The 23,788-nt window shown below is 35.4% G+C and overlaps 1 protein-coding gene across 1 annotated transcript in view; it reads left to right on the top strand.

The window, feature by feature from the left end:
• Positions 1-23,788, top strand: part of IQCB1 (IQ motif containing B1) — an 80,721-nt gene that overhangs the window by 25,350 nt on the left and 31,583 nt on the right. The window contains exons 8-10 of the mRNA XM_069472691.1: positions 14,494-14,669; positions 16,651-16,760; positions 18,049-18,158. Coding sequence (XP_069328792.1) covers positions 14,494-14,669; positions 16,651-16,760; positions 18,049-18,158 — 396 coding nt within the window. The remainder of the gene's footprint in view (positions 1-14,493; positions 14,670-16,650; positions 16,761-18,048; positions 18,159-23,788) is intronic.

The following is a 23,788-nucleotide window of genomic DNA, read 5'->3' as shown; positions in this document are numbered from 1 at the left end:
AAAGTGATCATTTCTTGCATTTACTTCAAACTGATGATGTTCAGATAGAATCTACAGTCATGACTATGTTATAGAATATACTACTGCTCATCAGATGATTTGGTTTTACAAAACGGTACTGATTTTTTAATTTTGGATCAGCCCCAATAAGACAAAATTCACAGCATCTTGCATGCAAATAAGCAAGAAAACAGGACCCAAAATGAGAAGAATTAGTTGATCAAGACTGATATATGTGTGTGTGTATATATATCATACATATATGTATATATACACACACATACACACACATACATATACATACACAAATTAGAATTAACAGACAAGGACATTAGGACAGTTATTATGACTGTATTCCATATATTCAAAAAGCTGAATAGAGACATGTATGATATAAGAACCAAACTGAGCTTCTAGAGTTGAAAACTATAATATCTGAGATGAAAAATACACTGGATGGGATTAATGACAGATTAACATTGCAGAAGATTAGTGAACTTTAAGGCAAATCAGAAACTATCCAACGTGAAATAGAAAAACAAATAAAAAAAAAAAAAAGAGGAAAGAAAAGCATATCAGTGAACTGTGGGACAACTTCAAGCAGCCTTATATAAGTTGTAATCAGCATACCTAAAGGAGGTAGTAGGGTCATAAAAAAAATTTGAAGAAATAATGGCTGAAATTTTCCAAATTTGATGAAAACTATAAACTCTCAGATTCAAAAAGCTCAAACCCCAAAGACAATAAATATGAAGAAAATTCCACATCAAGCCACCTCATAATGAAAGTGCTCAAGACAGTGCATAAAGAGAAAATATTAAAGAGAAAACCCAACCAGAGGGGAAAAAACAGTATATAGAGAAATGATAATAAGGATGACAGCAACTTTAACAGAAACAACACAAGTAAAAAGACAATTGAGCAACATATTTAAAGTACTAAAAGAAAAAAAACTGTCAAACTAGAATTTTATACCCAGCAGATGTATATTTTTGAAAACAAAGGTGAAATGCTTGTTCAGAAATCAGCAGACCTACACTACAATAATAGTTTTAGGAAGTCCTTCAGCCAGAAGGAAAGTGAATCTGCATAAAGGAATGAAGAATATCAGAAGTGGTGATTACATAGTAATCAAATATAATATCAGATTATATTTCCTATTTTGTTATAATATTATCTATAATATATTTGTCTATATGAAAACAATAATGTATTTGGGGATATAACATATGTATAAGTAGAATATATTCCAACAATAGCATAAAGGCTGGGGGAAGAGAAATGGAAATATACTGTTATAAGACTCATACACTATACATGAAGTGGTATAATATCACTGTGACAAGTGAATAAGACTGTAATAACTTGAAATACATACTGTGAACCTTTAAGCAACCAATAAAATAACAAAAAATTATAGTTAATAAACCAACAAAGGCAATAAAAACGAATCTTAAAAAAAGAAGGCAGTAAAAAAAAAAAGGAGAAACTGAATAAAGAACAAATAAAACCAAGTGGTACACTTAAACCTATCTATGTTAGATTAAATGATTGAAAAACCCAAATTAAAAGACAGATTGACAGATTGGATTAAAAAAAGGTGAGAGCCAACAATATGCTATCTACCAGAAATGCACCTCAAATATAAAAACACAAATAATTAAAAGTAAAAGGATGAAAAAAGATATACTATGCTGATACTAGTCAAGTTGGAGTACCTATATTAATATGAGAAAAAGAAAATTTCAAAGCAGAGAATATTATCAGTGATAAAAACAGTTATTTCAAAGTCATAGAGAAATCAGTTCATCAAGAGGACATGCTTATTGACCTAATAACAAAATATGTAAGCAAAAGTTGACAAGAACTATGAGGAGAAATAAATCCTCAATTACGGTAAACAACATCAACTAACTTGACCTGATTTACATTTTTAGAACGTTTTACCAAGAAAGAACAAAATGTACATTGTTTTCAAATGCAAATGGAACATTTATAAAGATGGACCATATTCTGGGCCATAAAACAAATCTCAAGAAACTTAAAAGGATTTCAGTCCTACAAAGTATGTTCTCTGGCCTCAATGGAATTAAGTTAGAAATCGATACCAAGACCTCTCAAAAGTCTCTAAGTATATGGTAAATAATAACACATTTTTAAATAACTCACAAGCCAAAGAAGAAATCAAAAGTGAAATTAGAAATTATTTTTAAATGAATGGAAACAAAAACACAACAAAAGAGAATTTCTGGGGTGGATCTTAAGGCAGTACTTAGGGGAAAATTTATATTACTAACACCTATTTTAGAAAAGAAGAAAAATCTCTAATCTTTGACCTCAGCTTCCACTTTAAGAAACTAGGAAAAGAAGGGGAAATAAACTCTAAGCAGAAAAAAGAAAATGATAAAGATCAAAACAGAAATCAGTAAAATAATAAGCAAAAACAAGAGAGAACATAAACGATAAACTGGTTCTTTGAGAAGAAGAAACATGAAGCAAGAATAATCAGGAAAGGAAAAGAAAGAATACAACTGAACAATATCAGGAATTAGAGAGGTAACACCACAACACAGTCTACAGATATTAAAGATATCACAAGGGAATAATATGAACAACTTGCTTATAAATTTAACAGCTTAAATGAAATGGACGAGTTCTATGAAAGACACAAACTACCAAAATTCGTTCAAGAAGCAATAGATAACCCTAATGTATACTACATAGCTATAAACCATGAATTTGTAGCTAAAAACCTTCCCACAAAGAAAACTCTAGGTCTGGATGGATTCTTCACTGGTAAATTCTACTAAACATTTAAGGAAGAAATAATACTCCTAAGCAAATTCTTCTGGAAAATTGAGAGGAGGAAATACTTCCCAACTCAATTTATGAGGTCAGCATTACCTTGATAGCAAAACCAAAGAAATTTTGAGAAAAGAAACTACTCATCGATATACTTATTAACATAGATGCCGACATTCTAAGCAAAAGTTTAGCAAGTCAAATCCAACAATATATTAAAAAGTTAATATATCATGAATTGAGTCTGGTTTATCCCAGGATTCAGGGATTGTTTAATATGCCAAAGTCAATCAATGTAACTCATCGTTTTAACAAACTGAAAATGAAAAACCATATTATATCAATAGATACAGAAAAAGCTTTTGACAAAATCCACCATTCACTACTGATTTTAATATTAATAAAAAACCGCTTAGCAAAGGAGTAATAGAAGGGAACCTCCCCAGCCTGGTAAAGGGCATCTAGAAAAAAACTACAGCTAATTATCATAGTAAATGGTAAAATACTGTATATTTCCTTATAAGATCATGAAGAAGACAAAGATGTCCATTCTGACCACTTCTCTTCAACATTGTACTAGAGGTTCTAGCCAGTGCAGTCAAACATGAGAAAGAAAAATTATTCATAAAAGAAAGGAAGAAATAAAACTTTCTGTATTCAGAGATGACAATGTAATCTACGTGGAAAACCCAATGGAATGTACAAAGCAGCTTCAAAAACTAATAAGTGACTTTAGCAAGGGTAATAGGACACAAAATCAGTATAAAAATATAAATTAAATTTTTATATCTATCAATTAACATTCAGAAATTGAAATTTTTAAAAATTGCAATTACCAATAGCATAAGCAACATAAAATGTGTAGGATTAAATCTGACAAAAGATATAAAAGACCTGTTCGCTGAAAACTATAAGACATTGCTGATAATTAAAGAATATATAAATAAATGGAAAGATATACCCTGTCATATACCTTAAACACAATCCCAGTCAAAATCCTGTTTTTGTAGAAATTGATAAGCTGATTCTATAATTCATATGAAAATCAAAGGATTAAAATAACCTAGCGAACTTTGAAAATGAAGAACAAAGTTGGAGAAGTATACCTAATGTGAAGACTTATTTATAAAGCTACAGTAATTAAAACAGTATGATATCAATAAAAACATGTACAAATATATCAGTGTAACAGAATTCATTCAGAAGTATATTCACATATATATGGATAATTAATTTTCAGCAGAGGTATAAAGGTCATTCAGTGGAAAAAGGATAATCTTTTAAAATGATAATGGGACAATTGGCTATATCAATATGCAAATAAAAGAATTTTTTATCTGTACCTCTCAACATATACAAAAATTAACTGAAAATAAATAATAGATCTAAATGTAAAACTTAAAGTATAAAACTTTTTGAAGGAAAATAGGCTGGGTGGATCAGGGAACAAAGATGGCGGAGTGGTGGTGACTGCCTGGATCTGCGCTCCCAGTGAGGAAGTCATCAATCCAGACCTGCCACAACGCTAGAGGACCACTCCCACACAGGAACAGCAGTGTGAATCCACGGAAAATCAACGTGGGACAAACAGAGCGAGTGAGGTCTGAGGTGAACGAAAATTAGGATCGCGGGATTCTGCAGAACGTGGGACAGACAGTAGCCAGCAGAGCGCGGGTCGGCTACACCCGCCCCCAGCCGGGGCAGGTGCAGCCTCTTGGGAAAGTGGCTTGCTCTCCTCACTGACCTCCGCTCCCAATTGATTAGAGCCCTCCCGCAGGCCAGGGCAGAATCACCGAGGGATACGTGGGGCATTGCAGACAGGAGGCTTTTTTGAGAAAACACCTTAGAACCTAGGGGCTCTCAGCTGAGACAGCGCTTGGTGAGGAGGGATGGACCTGCACAAAGGTGGAAAAACACAAAAGATTCCCGGACAGCGAATAGCGTTGTACTCCGTGCTGCCTTTTTCGGCAGTTCTCCAGCGGGTCACCCCCGGTGCGCATCCTTGCTGGCCACCCCCGGGCAGTGGCGGTCTCTGCCTGTTGGGGAGCCGGTCCCCTCCAGCCCTGGAGCTCTGCAGGCACCATCTTGAAAGTGAGGGCGAAACCGCTTGGGAGCCATAAAGTGCCGAGCGGCTCTCTCTGCCTGGCGCCCTCCGCTGGTCTCTGAACCAACGTGAGGAGGGGGGGATATGCATGAGCACGCTGAGTAGCAATAAAGGGTGAACAGCTTGGACCCTGGGGGAATCTCTGCTGGGGCTGCGCTCGGCATGAAGGGGCAGAGCTGCGCTAAGGAATAAGTAAAAAAAAAAGAAGAAGAAGAAGAAGAATAGGCTCCCTGAACTATATATTTTATTCTTGGTGAATTTTTTCTGTTTTTTTTTTTTTTTGCGGCGGCTCATGAGCCGGACAGCCTCGGTGGGCACCATTGCCCTCCGGGCCTCTGGCTGCTGCGTCTTTTTGAGCGCGGAGGCTGGATCCCCACCACTCCAGGAACTCTGCGGGCACGCAGACGCCATCTTGAAATTGACTGTGAAACTGCTTGGGTCCCAGCCGGGCGGACTTGAGGGGCAGAGCTGCGCTAAGGCGTAAAAACAAAAACTCTGAATCGCCGAACTATATACTTCAGATTTGTGTATCTTTCCGCTTTGCGGTGTGTTGTGGTGCTGTGTAGTTTGTTTTTGTTCGTTTTTGTTGGTCTTTTTGATGTTTTTGGTTTCTTTTTTTGTGTTTCTTTTCTTTTTCTTTTTCTTTTTCTTTTTCTTCTTTTTTTTCTTTTCTCTTTCTTTTGCTGCTCTTTCTTTTCTTTCCTTCCTCTTCTTTTATTTTTTTTTCTTTCTTCTCTCTTTTTGCCTTCTAACTGAGGACCCACGGTGAGCTTCAGAACGGGCCAGGCCCCTGGCTCTGCTACATACCGGATCCTGAGCAGTCACCCCCAGCGCCGGAGATAGCGTGGGCACGCAATCGCCATCTTAGGGCCCACAGCCAAGTCACTGTGGAGCAATAGGGTACCAAGAGGCTCCCTGGACAGCCCTCTCCCCTGGTCCACGGACCTTATATAGGGGCCCCGCCCATGTGTAAACACTGAATACTTCTCGAGAAGCGAGAGTGTGGAACCTGATCCCTCCGGACATTGGGCCAAGGCGCATGGTGGCGCATGCCTGTAGTCCCAGCTACTCAGGAGGCTGAGGCAGTAGGATCGCTTAAGCCCAGGAGTTTGAGGTTGCTGTGAGCTAGACTGACGCCACGGCACTCACTCTAGCCCGGGCAACAGAGCGAGACTCTGTCAAAAAAAAAAAAAAAAAAAAAAAAAAGAAGAGGTTGGGGCCCCATTTTCACGCTTCTGAAACAGAATAATGCCCAGCCTAGAATCTTGTACCCAGCTAAGCTAAGTTTTCTATACGAAGGAGAAAGGAAGACATTCTCAGATAAACAAAGGTTGAGGGAATTCACCAAGACAAGACCAGCCCTCCAAGAAGTACTCAAAAGAGAATTACACACGGATCAGCACAAGAAAGATCCACGAATGTAAAACTACTCAAGAGCTAAAGATCAAATTCCAGATACCACAATGGCTCAGGAGAGAAAACATCGCAATGATGTTCTACCCAACAAGCTGAACAAAATCTGTCTCACTTATCAGTTTTCTCAATAAATGTGAATGGCTTGAATTCCCCGCTCAGGAGACATAGACTGGCCCAATGGATTAAAAAAACACAATCCAAGTATCTGCTGTCTTCAAGAAACTCACCTAACCTGCAAAGATGCATTTAGACTGAAAATAAAAGGATGGAAATTGATATTTCAAGCAAACGGTAACCAAAAGAAAGCTGGTGTGGCAATCTTAATTTCCAATAACTTAGCTTTCAAACCAACAAAAATAATAAAAGACAAAGATGGCTACTACATACTGGTTAAAGGCACAATTCAACAAGAAGCCATGACTATACTCAATATATATGCACCCAACCTAGGTGCACCTAGATTCATAAAGCAAACCCTACTAGATCTGAACCAAATGATAGATAACAATACTGTAATAGCTGGAGACTTTAACACCCCACTGACAGTACAGGACAGATCCTCTAAACAGAAAATAAACAAAGACATAATGGACCTAAATAGAATGCTAGAACAAATGGGCATGGCTGACATCTATAGGACATTCTACCCAAAGTCCACAGAATATACATTCTTCTCATCAGCTCACGGGACATTCTCTAAGATTGACCATGTCCTAGGACATAACGCATGTCTTAAAAAATTCAAAAAAATAGAAATTATACCATGCATCTTCTCAGATCACAGCGGAATAAAAGTAACAATGAACACAAGCAGAAACCCTCACTCTTACTCAAAGTCATGGAAGCTAAATAACTTTCTCCTGAATAATTATACTATAAAAGAAGAAATCAAGACAGAAATCAAAAGTTTCTTTGAATTAAACGACAATGGAGACACAACTTATCAAAATCTATGGGACTCAGCTAAAGCAGTCCTGAGAGGAAAATTCATATCCATAAATGCCTATATCCAAAAGACAGAAAACATGCAAATAGACAACCTAACAAATAGACTCAAAGAGCTGGAGAAAGAAGAACAGAACGACCCCAAACCCAGCAGAAGGCGAGAAATTACTAAGATCAAATCAGAATTAAATGAAAAGGACAACAAAGAAACTATAAGGGAAATTAATAAAACAAAAAGTTGGTTCTTTGAAAAGATAAACAAAATAGACACACCCCTGGCTAGACTAACCAAGAGCACAAAAGTAAAATCTCTAATAACCTCCATTAGGAACATGAAAGGAGAAATCACAACTGATGCTACAGAGATACAAGATATCATCTATGAATTCTACAAAAATCTTTATGCACACAAACTGGAAAATGCGGAGGAAATGGACAAATTTTTAGAAACACATAGTCTTCCCAGGCTCAACCAGGAAGAAATAGAGTACCTGAACGGACCAATATCAAAAACTGAAATCGAAACGGCAATAAAAAACCTTCCCAAAAAGAAAAGCCCTGGTCCAGATGGGTTCAAACCTGAATTTTACCATACATACAAAGAAGAACTGGTGCCCGTCCTACATAAACTGTTCTCCAATATTGAGAAGGATGGAATTCTCCCCAACACGTTCTACCAAGCCAATATAACATTGATACCAAAACCAGGAAAGGACGCAACAAAAATAGAGAACTACAGACCAATTTCTCTCATGAATATAGATGCAAAAATTTTCAATAAAATACTAGCAAATCGAATCCAAGTACTTATCAAAAAAATAATCCACCACGACCAAGTGGGCTTCATCCCAGAGATGCAGGCGTGGTTCAACATACGTAAATCTATAAATGTAATTCACCACATAAATAGAAGCAAAAACAAAAACCATATGATCCTCTCATTAGATGCAGAAAAAGCATTTGACAAAATTCAACACCCTTTTATGATAAAAACGCTTAACAAAATAAGCATTGATGTAACCTACCTAAAAATGATACGTGTCATATATGACAAACCCACAGCCAACATCATTCTGAGCGGGGAAAAACTGAAAGCACTCCCACTTAGAACTGGAACCAGACAGGGCTGCCCTCTGTCCCCATTACTTTTCAACATAGTATTGGAAGTCCTTGCGAGAGCTATCAGGCAAGAGAGCAGGATCAAGGGAGTCCAAATAGGGAAGGAAGAGATCAAACTCTCACTTTTTGCTGACGGTATGATGCTATATCTGGAAAACCCCCAGGATTCAACCATGAGACTCCTGGAATTGATTAACGAATATAGCAAAGTCTCTGGCTACAAAATTAATATACACAAATCAGAGGCATTTATATATGCCAATAACAGTCAATCAGAAAACCAAATTAAAGACTCAATACCCTTCAAAATAGCAACAAAGAAAATAAAATATCTAGGTATATACCTAACTAAAGAGGTAAAGGACCTCTATAAGGAAAGCTATGAAACACTGAGAAAAGAAATAGCAGAACTTGCAAATAGATGGAAAAATATACCATGCTCGTGGATCGGAAGAATCAACATTGTTAAAATGTCTATACTACCCAAAGTGATCTACAGATTCAATGCAATCCCTATTAAATTACCAACATCATTCTTCACAGATGTAGAGAAAATAATTATACACTTTGTATGGAACCAGAGAAGACCCCGTATAGCAAAAGCAATTTTAAGCAACAAAAACAAAATGGGAGGTATTAATTTGCCAGACCTCAAACTATACTACAAGGCTGTGGTTCTTAAAACAGCCTGGTACTGGCACAAGTACAGGGACACAGACCAGTGGAACACAACAGAAAATCCAAATATAGAACCATCCTCATATAGTCACCTAATTTTTGACAAAGCGGGAAAGAATATACTCTGGGGACAAGAATCCCTATTCAATAAATGGTGCTGGGAGAATTGGTTAGCCACTTGTAGAAGACTGAAACAGGACCCACAGCTTTCACCTCTCACAAAAATCAAATCACGGTGGATAACAGACTTAAACCTTAGGCGTGATACAATCAGAATTCTAGAAGAAAATGTAGGAAAGACTCTTACAGACATTGGCCTAGGCAAAGAATTTATGAAGAAGACCCCCAAGGCAATCACAGCAGCAACAAAAATAAATGAATGGGACATGATTAAATTAAAAAGCTTCTGCACAGCCAAAGAAACAGTCCAGAGAATAAACAGACCACCTACAGAATGGGAAAAAATTTTTGCATACTACACATCAGATAAAGGACTGATAACAAGAATCTATTTAGAACTCAGGAAAATCAGCAAGAAAAAATCAAACAGCCCTATCAAAAAGTGGGCAAACGACATGAATAGAAACTTCTCGAAAGAAGATATAAGAATGGCTAACAAACATATGAAAAAATGCTCAACATCCCTAATCATCAGAGAAATGCAAATCAAAACCACAATGAGATATCACTTAACTCCAATGAGAATGGCCTTTATCAAAAAAACCCAAAACAACACATGTTGGCGTGGGTGTGGAGAGACAGGAACACTCATACACTGCTGGTGGGACTGCAAACTAGTGCAACCCCTGTGGAAAGCATTATGGAGGTATCTTAAACAGATTCAAGTAGACCTGCCATTTGACCCAGCAATCCCATTACTGGGCATATACCCAAAGGAAAAAAGGTCATTCTGTAACAAAGACACATGTACCCGAATGTTTATAGCAGCACAATTCACAATAGCAAAGATGTGGAAACAACCCAACTGCCCATCAATACATGATTGGATTAGTAAGCTGTGGTATATGTATACCATGGAATATTACTCAGCTATAAGGAATGATGAAGATACGACATCTCTATGGTTCTCCTGGAGAGAGTTGGAACCCATTATATTAAGTGAAGTATCCCAAGAATGGAAATACAAGCATCACATGTACTCACCAGAAAATTGGTTTCCCTGATCATCACCTAAATACAAATCTGGGAACGACACCAATGGGATATCAGACTGAGGTGGGGGTTGGGGAGGGGATGGGTGTATGCCTACACAATGAGTGCATTGCGCACCGTTTGCGAATGGTAATGCTTTAAGGTGCTGACTCGGGAAGGGGGGGTGGGGAAGGCAGGGATATATACCTACATGATGGTTGTAATGCGCACTATCTGGGGAACAGACACGCCTGGAGCTCTGACTTGGGGGGAAAGGCGGTACATGGACAACGTATGGAACCTGCAATTCTGTATCCCCCATAACAATAAGATGATATAAAGTAATAAAAAAAAAATAGGCTGGGTGTCATGGCTCATATCTGCAATCCCAGCATTTTGTGAGGCCGAGGCGGGAGGATCACTTGAGGCCAGGAGTTCAAGACTAGCTTGGGCAACATAATGAGACCTTGACTCTACAAAAAATAAAAAGAAATAACCAGGTGTGGTGGTGCACCAGTAGGCCCAGCTACTCAGGAGACTGAGGCGGGAGGATCACCTGAGCCCAGGAGTTCGAGATCGCACCACTGCATTCCAGCCTGGGTGACTGAGCGAGATCCTCTCCCTTAAAAAAGAAAAAAAAGAAAAAAAGGAAAACAGTAGAAAACTCTGTGATCTTGGGTAGAGCAAAAATTCCTTAGATTCTTACATAGGACAACCAAAGAAAATCTATTAAAATAAGAAATTGTTTAGACTTAGACTTCATCAAAAAAGAATAAAAAAAATAGACTTTATTAAAATTAAAATTTTTAAAGTCTGTTCTTCAAAAGATGCTTTCAGTGAAGTAAAAAAGAAAAAACAGGCTGGATGAAAATGTTTTCAAAGCATCTGTTAATATCTTAGTAAGTACTTCTATCCAGCATATATAAAAAACTGTCAAATTTTTTTTTTTTTTTTGAGACAGAGTCTTGCTCTGTTGCCCTGGCTAGAGTGCCGTGGCTTCAGCCTAGCTCACAGCAAGCTCAAACTCCTGGGCTTAAGCAATCCTTCTGCCTCAGCCTCCTGAGTAGCTGGGACTACAGGCACGTGCCACCATGCCTGGCTAATTTTTTCTATATATGTTTTTAGTTGTCCAGCTAATTTCTTTCTATTTTTAGTAGAGATGGGGTCTCGCTCTTCCTCAGGCTGGTCTCGAACTCCTGACCTTGAGCAATCCACCCGCCTCGGCCTTTCAGAATGCTAGGATTACAGGCGTGAGCTACGGTGCCCAGCCAGAACTGTCAAATTTTAACAATAAAGAAATTCAAAAAATAGGCAGAAGATTTGGACATTTCATGAAAGAAGATAAATGGATGGGAAATAAACACATGAAAAGATGTTCAGCAACATTAATCAGTAGGAAGATACCACTACACACCTGATAAACGGCTAAAATTTAAAACACTGACTCAGGTATTGACAAGGATATGAAGGAACTGGATCTCTCATACACTGCTGGTAAAATGTAAAATAATACAATCACTCTGGAAAATAGTTTGGAAATTTCTTAACAAGCTAAATATATACCATATTATCCATCCATTCCACTCCACGCCTACTATATTATCTATTCAGTCTACTCTGTATATGGAAATGAAAATATCTGTACAAAGCCGTGTACACTAATGTTCTTAGCAACTTTATTTGTTATAGTTGAAAACTAGAAACAACTCTAATGTCCATTCACAGGTGAATAAACTGGTAAATCCATATAATATTAATGATGTACCACTCAGCAATAACCAGTAATGAACTGTTCATACACGTGACAACACAGATGAATATAAACATAATTGTGCAGAGTGAAAGAAGCCAGGCAAAAAAAGAGTACATACTATATGATTCTATTTATATAAAATTCTAGAAAATACAAACTACAGTGGTAGAAAGATCACTGGTGGCCTGGGAGTTGAGAGACAGGAAGGGAAAGGAGGGAGGAACTACAGTGAAGTACAAAGAAACTTTGGGGGATGATGGATATATTCATTTTCTTGTTTTGTGTTGGTGATATATGTCAAACTAATCAAATTGTATGCTTTAAATATGTACAGTTATATACCAATTATACTTTTAAAAAGCTATTAAAAGTAAAAATCAGGACTTAGTATTTTGATATGGGATAAAAGGTACAGTCAGGTATGACACTAAGTTTTCTGTATGTGGAATATATAAAGAGTTGGTTTTGTAAGACATGATGAATTAAATGTTATGTTGAGCATAGGTAGTTTAACAGGCAGTAAAATGTGTCCATACAAAGACTTATACAGAAATGTTCATAGAAGCTTTATTTGTAATAACCAAGGACTCGAAATGACTCAAATGTCCATCAAATGAATAGATAAACTGACTTCTGGAAGAGACTATGGACTAGAGTTAGAGATTTACAAATCAGCTTATAAGTGGTAGTGGAAAACATGAGTGAAGATGAGATCAGTGGGAAATATGAATAGAAAGAGAAAAGAAAGGCCTTGAAAATGGAGTCCTGGGGAATAAAGTTTTAGGGATATACTGGGGAAGGGAGCCTATGAAGAAGACTGAGAAAGAATGGGCAGAAAAGTATGGGTGAAGGGGAGACCAGAACTTTTTATCATAGAAGCAGGGTAGGTAAAGAGTATCAGGTACAAATAGGTGTAGGAAAATAAGCATTTAGTGATACATATGTGACTTGACGTTTGGAAAGTTATATTGATGAAATGAGCTTATTAAGGGCTATATATTGAAGTAGTGAGGGGAAAAAACCAGATGCAATGGTTTGAGAAATGGATGGGTGGTAAGTAGAGACAGGGAACTTTGGATTAGAAGAGAGGCAGAAAAATAAGATGGTAGTTAGTGGTATGTAGAGGATGTTTTTAGAATTAGGAAAATAAAGAGCATTTAAAAGTATTTGAGTTAGTGTATTACAGTATAGCATAAACTCTTGGTAGGATACGGAGTAAAGAAGTAATTAATTAGATTGGGATAGGGATATCTATGGAAGGCTTTCTGAAATGAGCATAGTTTTGACCTGATTTTGAATGGTGTGGTAACATTGAATGATGCAGAGGAAAGGAGTGAGCATCCTAGGCGTAGGGAATAGCGTAAGAGCCAAGGGGCACAGAAATTGGTGTCACAAAGATTCCCTCCTATTTTGATTGGATGACCTTTAGAGTCTTAACCCTGGGATTTTAAAATGTAGAATAGGGTGCTGATATCTTTTTCTCTTAGCAAAGTATTTTGGTCACTGCTAAAGTGTAGTTTTCAAAAACTAAAACATGAGTCTTGTGCAAATATGAAATTTAACTGGTCAAAAATTTTATTCAACTCATTAATTAATGAGGGAACCAGTTAAGATGTTTATATAGGTTCAAAGGAGAATTCAGGGAACATGGATTTATAGAGCTGGTTTCTCAAAGAATACAGAAATGAATTTGCTAATAGATTAAAAAATTGTTAATAGAAAAAAAGATTTTATTATAAAGCAGTATGTAATAGCCCTTAAAATGACCTTTTCTACCGGATAGGAATCATTTGCATTGCTGCTGAATAAGAGTATTTTCATTGCTCTCAGATAAGTATCAATTGGTATTACCAGTTTTCTACCAGCCAACCTCTATTTTTACAGAATTGTAAAATAATGGTAAGTAGAAAGTCAAACAGAGGTACACACCCTAGAAAATCATATACTCCTTAAGGGGATGAGTAAAAGGACACTAGGTAATGCCTTTTGACTATTTCTAAGCTTTAGATAGTTTTTCATGACATCAGTAATGCAAGATGAAGTTATTAGTATAATGAAGGAAATATCAAAGGAAAGATAAAGTTCTTCCTATATTAAGCACATGATTGAATTTCTATAGCATTTTTGTTTTCATGCATCATTTAACAATTAATCATGTACTTGTCTTGTGATTTTACTTTTATTGTTGCCTTGAAGCTTTTGAATCATTTGTTAATTAATATATTGCACATTTATCTTTTCTCCTTGATTTGATTGAAGGCTTCTGTGAGGAAAGGGCCTTCAGCTACTTTGTATTCTCTATTGTACCTAGCTAGCATGGTACCTTGCACACAGTAGGAATTAAATAAATATTAAGTGACTTAATATGATATATTCTTGGAACCAAGCTAAATGTTTTTTAAAAGTGGTTATCTTCTTGGATCAAGCCACAGGCATGAAGTTATTAAATCTTTTATTTTAAATTTGTTGTGATACATATACATCAATTAGTAATGGTACTTTTTTTGAAATTTTATTCTATTAGTGGTGATTTACTCAGAATAGAAGGAAAAACCCTGCATTCAATTTTAAATGAAGTTGTTTTCAAGCTTTTGTCAACTAGTCCAGTCATAAGAAGTACTGCTGCAAAACTCCTACTGTTGATGATCGAATCCCATCAAGAAATTTTGATTTTACTGAGACTAAGTGCCTGCTACAAAGGTAGTGTGTGTATTCTTTCTTTTCTTGGGATTCTCAAAAAGAAAATTTTTATTGATGGTTTATGAAAAACAAAATTCTTATATTTTGAAAAGTTAATAACTGAACTGTGCAGATAAAACCCTATCACAACAAATACCAATTCAGAACAATGTCTTTATGTAATCAAGCGATCTTCGTATCTTAACAGATGGCATGTGGTAGGTACTTTGATGAGGTTATAATAAATATTTACTCTTTCTCTCTGACAAAAAGGTTGTGCATTGAATATACCATATAGTGTAATAAATTAAAAATGACCAAAAAGAGCAGTGGCTTTATCAAGACCAGCTTTAGTGGAAAAAATAGAGCTGTATGTGAGAGGTTGATAGCTCTTTTGGTCTTTATACCAATGAATAATCACTGCCTTTCCTCAAAAATAAAACAAAACAAAACAAAACAAAAAAATTGCCTTACATCCAAAATCAAACACATAGGTGAATAAAAAGTCAGAGGATGAAAGGACTCAGTGTATTACCATTCTCACATAATAGCTTTCATTTAATTGAGCAATTACCCTATGTCAGACACTGTTCTACATACTTTACATTCATTAAAAGTATTTAATCTTTATATAATAACAACATTATGGGATAGATACTCTTATCCTCATTTTATAGATATGGAAACAGAGGCATGGAAAAATTAGGTATATTTACCCAAGATCACATAGGTAGTATATATTTTTTTAATTGCCAAGCAAAGTTATATGTTAACTTTGTTTTATTTCTTTGCTAACCAGAGCCATGTATTAATTTTAATCTATTTTTCTTATTCAACATGGTCAAGAAATGGGTTTCTTATTAATATATGGTTATACTATCTGGGATTTTTAAAAGATTAGAATGTAATATGATACATTTAATACCTGAACAATTAGGATGGATTTTATCATTCATGATGATTTGGAAGACACTATGGTAAACTTACCTTGCATTAGTCATTACTGCAGACATTATAATTACTTTATTAATATGTATTGCAGGAGTAGAGAGGGAGAGAAAGTGCTAGTAATAGAACTCTTTAGTTGACATTGTACCAGATATACATTTTTCAGTTCCGTAATAGGATTCCTACAGAAATGTGAATATCCAACAGAATTCATTATAAAGGAATTTTACCTTAATCTTTCTCCCTTTCTTGGACTTCTATCTCAATAGCAGAACTTACTCAGGTTCCTCAAAATATTTTACAGTTGTTAATACTGGTGAGAAATTGGGTCTTGAAGAGAGTAGGAGGCATGGAAAGATCCAAATAGTGGCTTCCCCAATTGTACACTACAAGCAATTTTACTTTATTTTACCTTACCTTTTTGTATTTATATTGAATGTGTACAGTACAATACATCATTCCAACATGCCTTAGAAATAGTATTTACTTTGCACTTTTTACTACTACTATGTATTATTTGGGGATGAAAATGACTATCCTAGTGTAATAGCATTTGCTCCGGAACATAATGATTTGCCCAAAATTACATACGTTACTGTATGTTTATATTTAATAATAATATTCCTCTATTAATAATGACTACTAATAATCTGCTTAAGTGCTTCCACACAGTAGATATTTACTGAGTATGTGCTTATAATAATTTATCTTTAAAATGTTTCAATTTAAGGTATTTATGTTCAAACAAAAAAAAATTATCACTGCTCTTTGACTTACCACAGTGATTCTACTCCCCATGTTTTTTAAATGAAGAGAATGTCTAGATAGATTTTTGTATCAAATCTCATAAGTGAGTAAGCAAGAAGTCTCAGGAGGAGAAAAATTTTAAAGACTTCAACCTTAGAAGTCTTTGAGGAAAGGACAAAGAAAAATCATGTGATTAATCTTGTGTTCATTTGTTTCTAAAGCAGACTTTTTAACATCAAATTAATACTGTTTAGGTAACAAAATCATATTTTATATTAATGGTTGTACCCTTTGTTATTCATTTCAGGACTCAGAAGTCTACTAAGTAAACAGGAAACTGAGACAGAATTTAGTCAAGAACTTAAACAGCTCATTGGCCTTTTAAGCCCTGAGGTCTATGAGGAAGTAGAAGAGCAGGTATTAAATTACAAAAATAATTTGCATGATATTTGCTAACTGTGTTAAACCTCAGTATTCTTAAATGTTCCTTGCTTTCTTTCTCTTAACGCTTCAAGCAAAATGCTTCACATAAAAATAGAAATATATTTAAAGATTTTTCTATCTCTCTGCCATTCAGCCTACCCACAAAAATAATTTCAATCTCCCATTTAGACCTGTTTATAGACACTACCACATCAATTTTTTTTTCAGAATTTCTCATGAAATTCCCATCTCTGATGTTTATCTTCTTTTATTTATAGGCTATTTAAACTTTTTTCATTGTTTTTTTCCAAAAAGATTTCTAATTGTAGCAAACTGTATTTATGGTCACTTATGGCTAGGCTAGCCTTCTTATTCTTTGAGATATAACAATAATGCTTTTTCCTCTATGTAAGAAATGGTATTAATAACAATTATTTAAAAGTTTGAGGTAGCAAGTTACAGATTATCATACTTCCTCTAGTATACTCAAAATGGTGACTGTAGATAGCCCATTCCAATAGAAAGAGGTGTATAGCTTTTTGATTTGCAGATGAAGACTTAAATATGGAAAATAGATTTCAATCTAAAATGACTAAAGGTATTTTTTAATTTAAAAGGTAATGAGTACATTGTATATCCAAAATCCAAAACCAAAAAGGCAATAAAAATAAAAATACAAGCAGGAACCACGAAAAGAAATCGAGTTAGGCAGTAGAATGAGGGAAAGGAAGAAAGCAGAGGAAAAGAGAATTCCCTACTTTTGTGTATGAACCTTCATGAGTCTCAGACTTATCTCAAAACTAGGCATATGCTGGATAGGCAGAAAATAGCATATCAAAATTTTACGGAACTAACCAGATTTGAACAACCACCTACAAAAGATCAACAGAGCTCATAGTCTGAACCTGTAGACTGATTGCCTATTAAATAAAAACATTAACATATTAGCTCAAAATAAGTTATGAAAAGTTAGGCCAAACTATGAAATCTTTGAAAAGGAAATGGAAGTGAGATTAGTCAGGGAGAATTTAGAGCCAACTAGACTATAACTTGAATATGTTCTAAATATTGTCTACCTGAGTATAGCATACCTCCTTTGGGAAGTGAGGTTTAGTATTCTTAGGCCTTCCCTGTCCTGGACTTGTGAACTTAATGTTGCCACCTACCCATCTTGTTAGAAACAGAGATTAATACTTTCCCTGGCCTAATATTTTTAGAGACAAACTTTTAAAAAAGACTTTCTTAGAGATGTCTCTAAATTATTTCTGGCTTTTAATTTCAGAAACTACATCAAGCAGCTTGCTTGATTCAAGCATACTGGAAAGGTTTTCAGACTAGAAAGAGATTAAAGAAGCTTCCATCTGCTGTGATTGCTTTACAAAGGAGTTTCAGGTAAAAAAAAACAAAACAGAAAATTTTATGAGGAGTATTATAGTCTGAATCTTACTAGAGTACAGTTGAATTGAAACTTAGGTGATTTTTTTTTTTTTTCAATTTTCTAACATGTTTCCTTTTTTTTAGTTTTCATTCTTATTCCATATGTTTCTAAGTACCAACACTCCAGTAACGAAATGTGCTTTCAAAACAAAGCATGTAAGTCAGGAATCTCATGTGTCAAATACACATAGTCTTATCTACTTAAGATTTTATGTGGACCAACCCTACAGAGGGAGCCAGTGATAATTATATTATTGAACCCTCATAACCAACAGCTGTCATAATTGTTTATATATGATTATGATAAAAGCATGTATGAGTATATAAAGGTTAAAGTATGTTAACCTGATTTTCCTGAGCAAATATGGCATGAATGGGTATGGTCATTGAGATAGCACATAGTATCTGGGCATGGTCATGCCTGTAATCCTAGAACTCTGGGAGGCTGAGATGGAGGATTGCTTGAGCCCAAGCGTTTGAGACCAGCCTGAGCAAGAGCAAGACCCCGTTTCTACTCAAAATACAAATTTAGCTGAGCATTATAATGCACATTTTAGTCCCAGCTACTCAGGAGGCTGAGGCAGGAGGATCACTTGAGCCCAGGAGTTTGAGGTTGCAGTGAGCTACAATAATGTCACTGCACTTTACCCAGGATGACAGAGCAAGAATCTGTCTCAAAAAAAAAAAAAAAAAAAAAAAAGGAGAACATGGTTTTTTATTACCTCTATTTCAAGTGGGTGGAAAATAAAATACTGAAGACATGGTCCACTTTCTGATATGACTGACCCATCCAGATTCTTAAAACTGACAGAAAGAACAACAACAAAAAAAATGACTTAGCTTCTAAGTTGTTTTGATAAAGTAGAGCCATCTCAGAGATAATTTTTCATTCAGTTTAACTTAAAGCCAAGTTTTAGTTCACTAAAATGAAACTGTCATTTTACAGAAGTCAATTTTTTAAAGAAAACTGAAACTATTCTTTTAATAACTGCAGCTGTGTTTCTCAGTTATAAAAGCATTTTAAAATAGCTCTGGGGTTCAAAATATTAGTACTGTGTTGTCATAGGGTTGAAGACAGTGAAGTCACTCTGGCTAACTGTGTCCCTTAGTGGATTTTCTATTCATTGATGAAATTTTTCTTTGGGGAAGACTTAAAGATAGATTATAAATATTATTGGGCATGAATATTATTGGTAGCAAAGTAAAGTATTAATTTTTTAAACAGTATCAAGTGCCTAGTATATGTCAGGGGATGGATTGAGTTTGTATCGCACTTTAGCAACTTAACTAAGTGACCTTGGACAAGTTGCCCACCTCTCTTAGACTCAAATTTCCAATCTGTAAAATGGGAATAATAGTTTACATACCACAAAATATTGAGATAACATAAACTTTTTTAGCATATTGCCTGGCACTTAGAAAATGGTAGGAGGAAAGAAATATAAATGGCACATTTTCTGCCCTTAGAAATTTATAGATCTAGCCAGACAAGCAGATGTATTAAATAAATAGTATTCATGAGAGGCAAGGCATGTATTATCCATCTAGCATTGTTCTTAGTTTTTTGGCTATCCTACAAGCTGTTTCTTTAAAAAAAATTTTTTTGAAGCATTTCTGTGGTCAAATAAATTTGGGAAATACCGAGTACTTTTTGAGTCACAATGTATATTCTTCTGTTCAAAAGAGTCTGAGGTGTTCTTGGTATTGGCCTCTGTGGTAAACTCTGTTAGAGTTATTACTTTTGGATTTTACCTGCTGTCATCCTCGGCTATCTAGCCTTTTAACATTTAAAGATACCCCGTGCCATGGATTCAGACCTTTAAGGTTTAATTGCCGGATTTACCCATTTACTTTATCTTTCAGAATTAAAATCTTTATTTAAAAGTATCCCAAAATTATATATTTTGTCTACTTAGAATTATACCTATGGAATCTAATTAATATTCCACTATTTTAAAATAGAAATTCCATTATTATCTTTATGAAACAAAACCAGACTAGTTATAAATATTTCCATTAAGAAAGATAAACTGTGAAGCTAAAATGATTTAAATCTCACATTATATGTTTGTTTCCTTTCCAATATTTTGAGTTTGAGCTTCTAGAACACATTAAACTACAGTTTTAACTTTTGGGTTCTATTTAATTTTTTAACCTCAAGTTTGCTCCAGGCTTCAGCATCTTTCCTCTACTGTCAGTTGCACAGTTTATGCAAATGTATCTTGCTTCCTTTGTAGTTGGGCTTTCTGCAAAGATTATTTCTGTCTCTTTGTGGTCAGGTCATTATCTCAGAGTAATTTCCCCCTCCCATGCTTTTTGGGAGAGGGACTGCCCACAAGTCACATTTATGGGTCCAGACTGATCAGTGTTCTTTAGATTTAGCAAGAGGCACTCTTTTATAGTCACACCCTTCTTAAAGCTCTTTCTTTTTTATTTAATCATTTCTCTTGATCAGAAACTTTATTTTCTATTAAGTACTTATATAAATTGAGAATATGATATCCAATCAGTCATTTCCTTCTCAGAAGTGCAGTACATATGCCAGATGGTCAAATGCCTACTACTTCTTACAAAGAAACCAGTTGGATGAATAATCTTTAATTTTTGAGTGATTATAGAAACTCTTAACAAAATAACTAACTTATTACTAAGTGGCGGAAATAACATTCAAAATCACATCGGTCCCTAATAAATGTTTTCAAACTTGAAATTAAAGCGTATAAATCCAAGAAGCACACATTATTTATAACTTACAATTATTATTTCAATCACTGAACCTCTCTTTTCTACTTTCTTTCTGGTTCATATTTTACTTCTATCTTCATGCTCCATAGTCTTTACATTTTGCCATATTTCATAGCCTGTATGCCTAAATCGTTTCCCAAACCCAGATTTATGACAGATTAAGTGTTCTACCAATGCAATTTTAATGATTACCATGTTTCTCATACTACTAGTCTAAAATATTGATAATGCAGTATTAGATGTTATAATCAATAACCAATTAGAAGTTAGAAACAGAGATTGAGTTTTTAAAATAAGTTTGATAGGAGACACTGCTTAGAGTCTGTTCTTTTTCATATTCCGTAAGTGGTAAAGGACAAAACATTATTCTCTGCATGCTATACAACCCAGAAGTTTTTGGAGTGGGAGTTCTTTAGGACAGGCAAGTTGCTATTTTCTATTCTTTGGAAAGGGAGAGGCCCTTACCTACTTAATTGTCAACTTTCAGGAAAAGCAAGAAACACTTAGAAACTATTCAACTAGCTATACATCCTCTTTAGAACCCCATCTCCTTTTGGCACACGTCCACACTTTTGAGGTCTTTTCTACCTTTGATAATAGAGATAAGAAAGGAATTTCAAAACAAATAAACCTTCAACTTCGACCAAAGAGGAGAACAAAGAAAACTTAAATTATGATTGATGGAAGTTAAGAAATTGTGGGAAAACAAGCAACCACACACGGACAAAATTTGATCAAAATAATTTTGTGAGTCTTCCTTCTTTGAACAGTTTCTTTTTAAAGTTGTCTTAGGCTTAATTGGTTTTGCTTTTTCAAAGAAAAGTGAGTAGAAAATCATAGTAACCCTCTGTAACTATACCATTATGAAATCTGGCTATTAAAAGTACAAAGCTACAACTAAGGGACCACATTTTTTGGCAGTTTAATTCTAGTAAAAGGATCTAAGAGAAAGCATACTTACAAATTAAGTCTATAGAGGTCTCTTTTCTTTTTATCCTTCTTGTTTTCTCTTTCTATGGGTATCTGAAGGCATTTTGAGTATATTTACTATAAAGTAATAATTGTGGTCTCCTTATGTAATGATACAGGAAGCAACAAAAACTAAGTAGGAATGGCTATGGGAGAAATGTTGGTGAATAAAAGCAGATAATACAGAAATGATAATTAAAATGTAGCCACATAAAAATTTTCATAGCCAATTGTAAAAATAATGTTTATTAGTCAATAATTGAGAAAAGGTAAACATAAGAAGAAAATAAAAATCAGCCATAATCATTCTATGCAGTAAAAATCACTATTGAAATTTTAATGTTTTTTTTTCTTTATTTTATTTTATTTTATTTTATTTATTTATTTATTTTTATTTCATCTTGTTATGGGGGATACAGAATTGCAGGTTACATACGTTGCTCCTGTACCGCCTTTCCCCCCAAGTCAGAGCTCCAGGCGTGTCTGTTCCCCAGGTCGTGCGCCTTGCACCCATCGTGTAGGTATATATCCCTCCCTTCCCCAACCCCCCTTCCCGAGTCAGCATCTTCAAGTGTTACCACTCCCCAAACGGTGCGCAATGCACTCATTGTGTAGGCATACCCCCATCCCCTCCCCCACCCCCCACCTCAGTCTGATATCCAATTGGTGTTGTTCCCAGATTTGTATTTAGGTGATGATCAGGGAAACCAGTTTTCTGGTGAGTACATGTGATGCTTGTTTTTCCATTCTTGGGATACTTCACTTAATATAATGGGTTCCAACTCTCTCCAGGAGAACCATAGAGATGTCGTATCTTCATCATTCCTTATAGCTGAGTAATATTCCATGGTATACATATACCACAGCTTACTAATCCAATCATGTATTGATGGGCAGTTGGGTTGTTTCCACATCTTTGCTATTGTGAATTGTGCTGCTATAAACATTCGGGTACATGTGTCTTTGTTACAGAATGACCTTTTTTCCTTTGGGTATATGCCCAGTAATGGGATTGCTGGGTCAAATGGCAGGTCTACTTGAATCTGTTTAAGATACCTCCATGATGCTTTCCACAGGGGTTGCACTAGTTTGCAGTCCCACCAGCAGTGTATGAGTGTTCCTGTCTCTCCACACCCACGCCAACATGTGTTGTTTTGGGTTTTTTTGATAAAGGCCATTCTCATTGGAGTTAAGTGATATCTCATTGTGGTTTTGATTTGCATTTCTCTGATGATTAGGGATGTTGAGCATTTTTTCATATGTTTGTTAGCCATTCTTATATCTTCTTTCGAGAAGTTTCTATTCATGTCGTTTGCCCACTTTTTGATAGGGTTGCTTGATTTTTTCTTGCTGATTTTCCTGAGTTCTAAATAGATTCTTGTTATCAGTCCTTTATCTGATGTGTAGTATGCAAAAATTTTTTCCCATTCTGTAGGTGGTCTGTTTATTCTCTGGACTGTTTCTTTGGCTGTGCAGAAGCTTTTTAATTTAATCATGTCCCATTCATTTATTTTTGTTGCTGCTGTGATTGCCTTGGGGGTCTTCTTCATAAATTCTTTGCCTAGGCCAATGTCTGTAAGAGTCTTTCCTACATTTTCTTCTAGAATTCTGATTGTATCACGCCTAAGGTTTAGGTCTGTTATCCACCGTGATTTGATTTTTGTGAGAGGTGAAAGCTGTGGGTCCTGTTTCAGTCTTCTACAAGTGGCTAACCAATTCTCCCAGCACCATTTATTGAATAGGGATTCTTGTCCCCAGAGTATATTCTTTCCCGCTTTGTCGAAAATTAGGTGACTATATGAGGATGGTTCTATATTTGGATTTTCTGTTGTGTTCCACTGGTCTGTGTCCCTGAACTTGTGCCAATACCA

The sequence above is a fragment of the Eulemur rufifrons genome, chromosome 7, assembly GCF_041146395.1.
Source record: "Eulemur rufifrons isolate Redbay chromosome 7, OSU_ERuf_1, whole genome shotgun sequence".
Lineage (NCBI taxonomy): Eukaryota > Metazoa > Chordata > Mammalia > Primates > Lemuridae > Eulemur > Eulemur rufifrons.
This window is presented reverse-complemented; position numbering and strand designations above follow the sequence as displayed.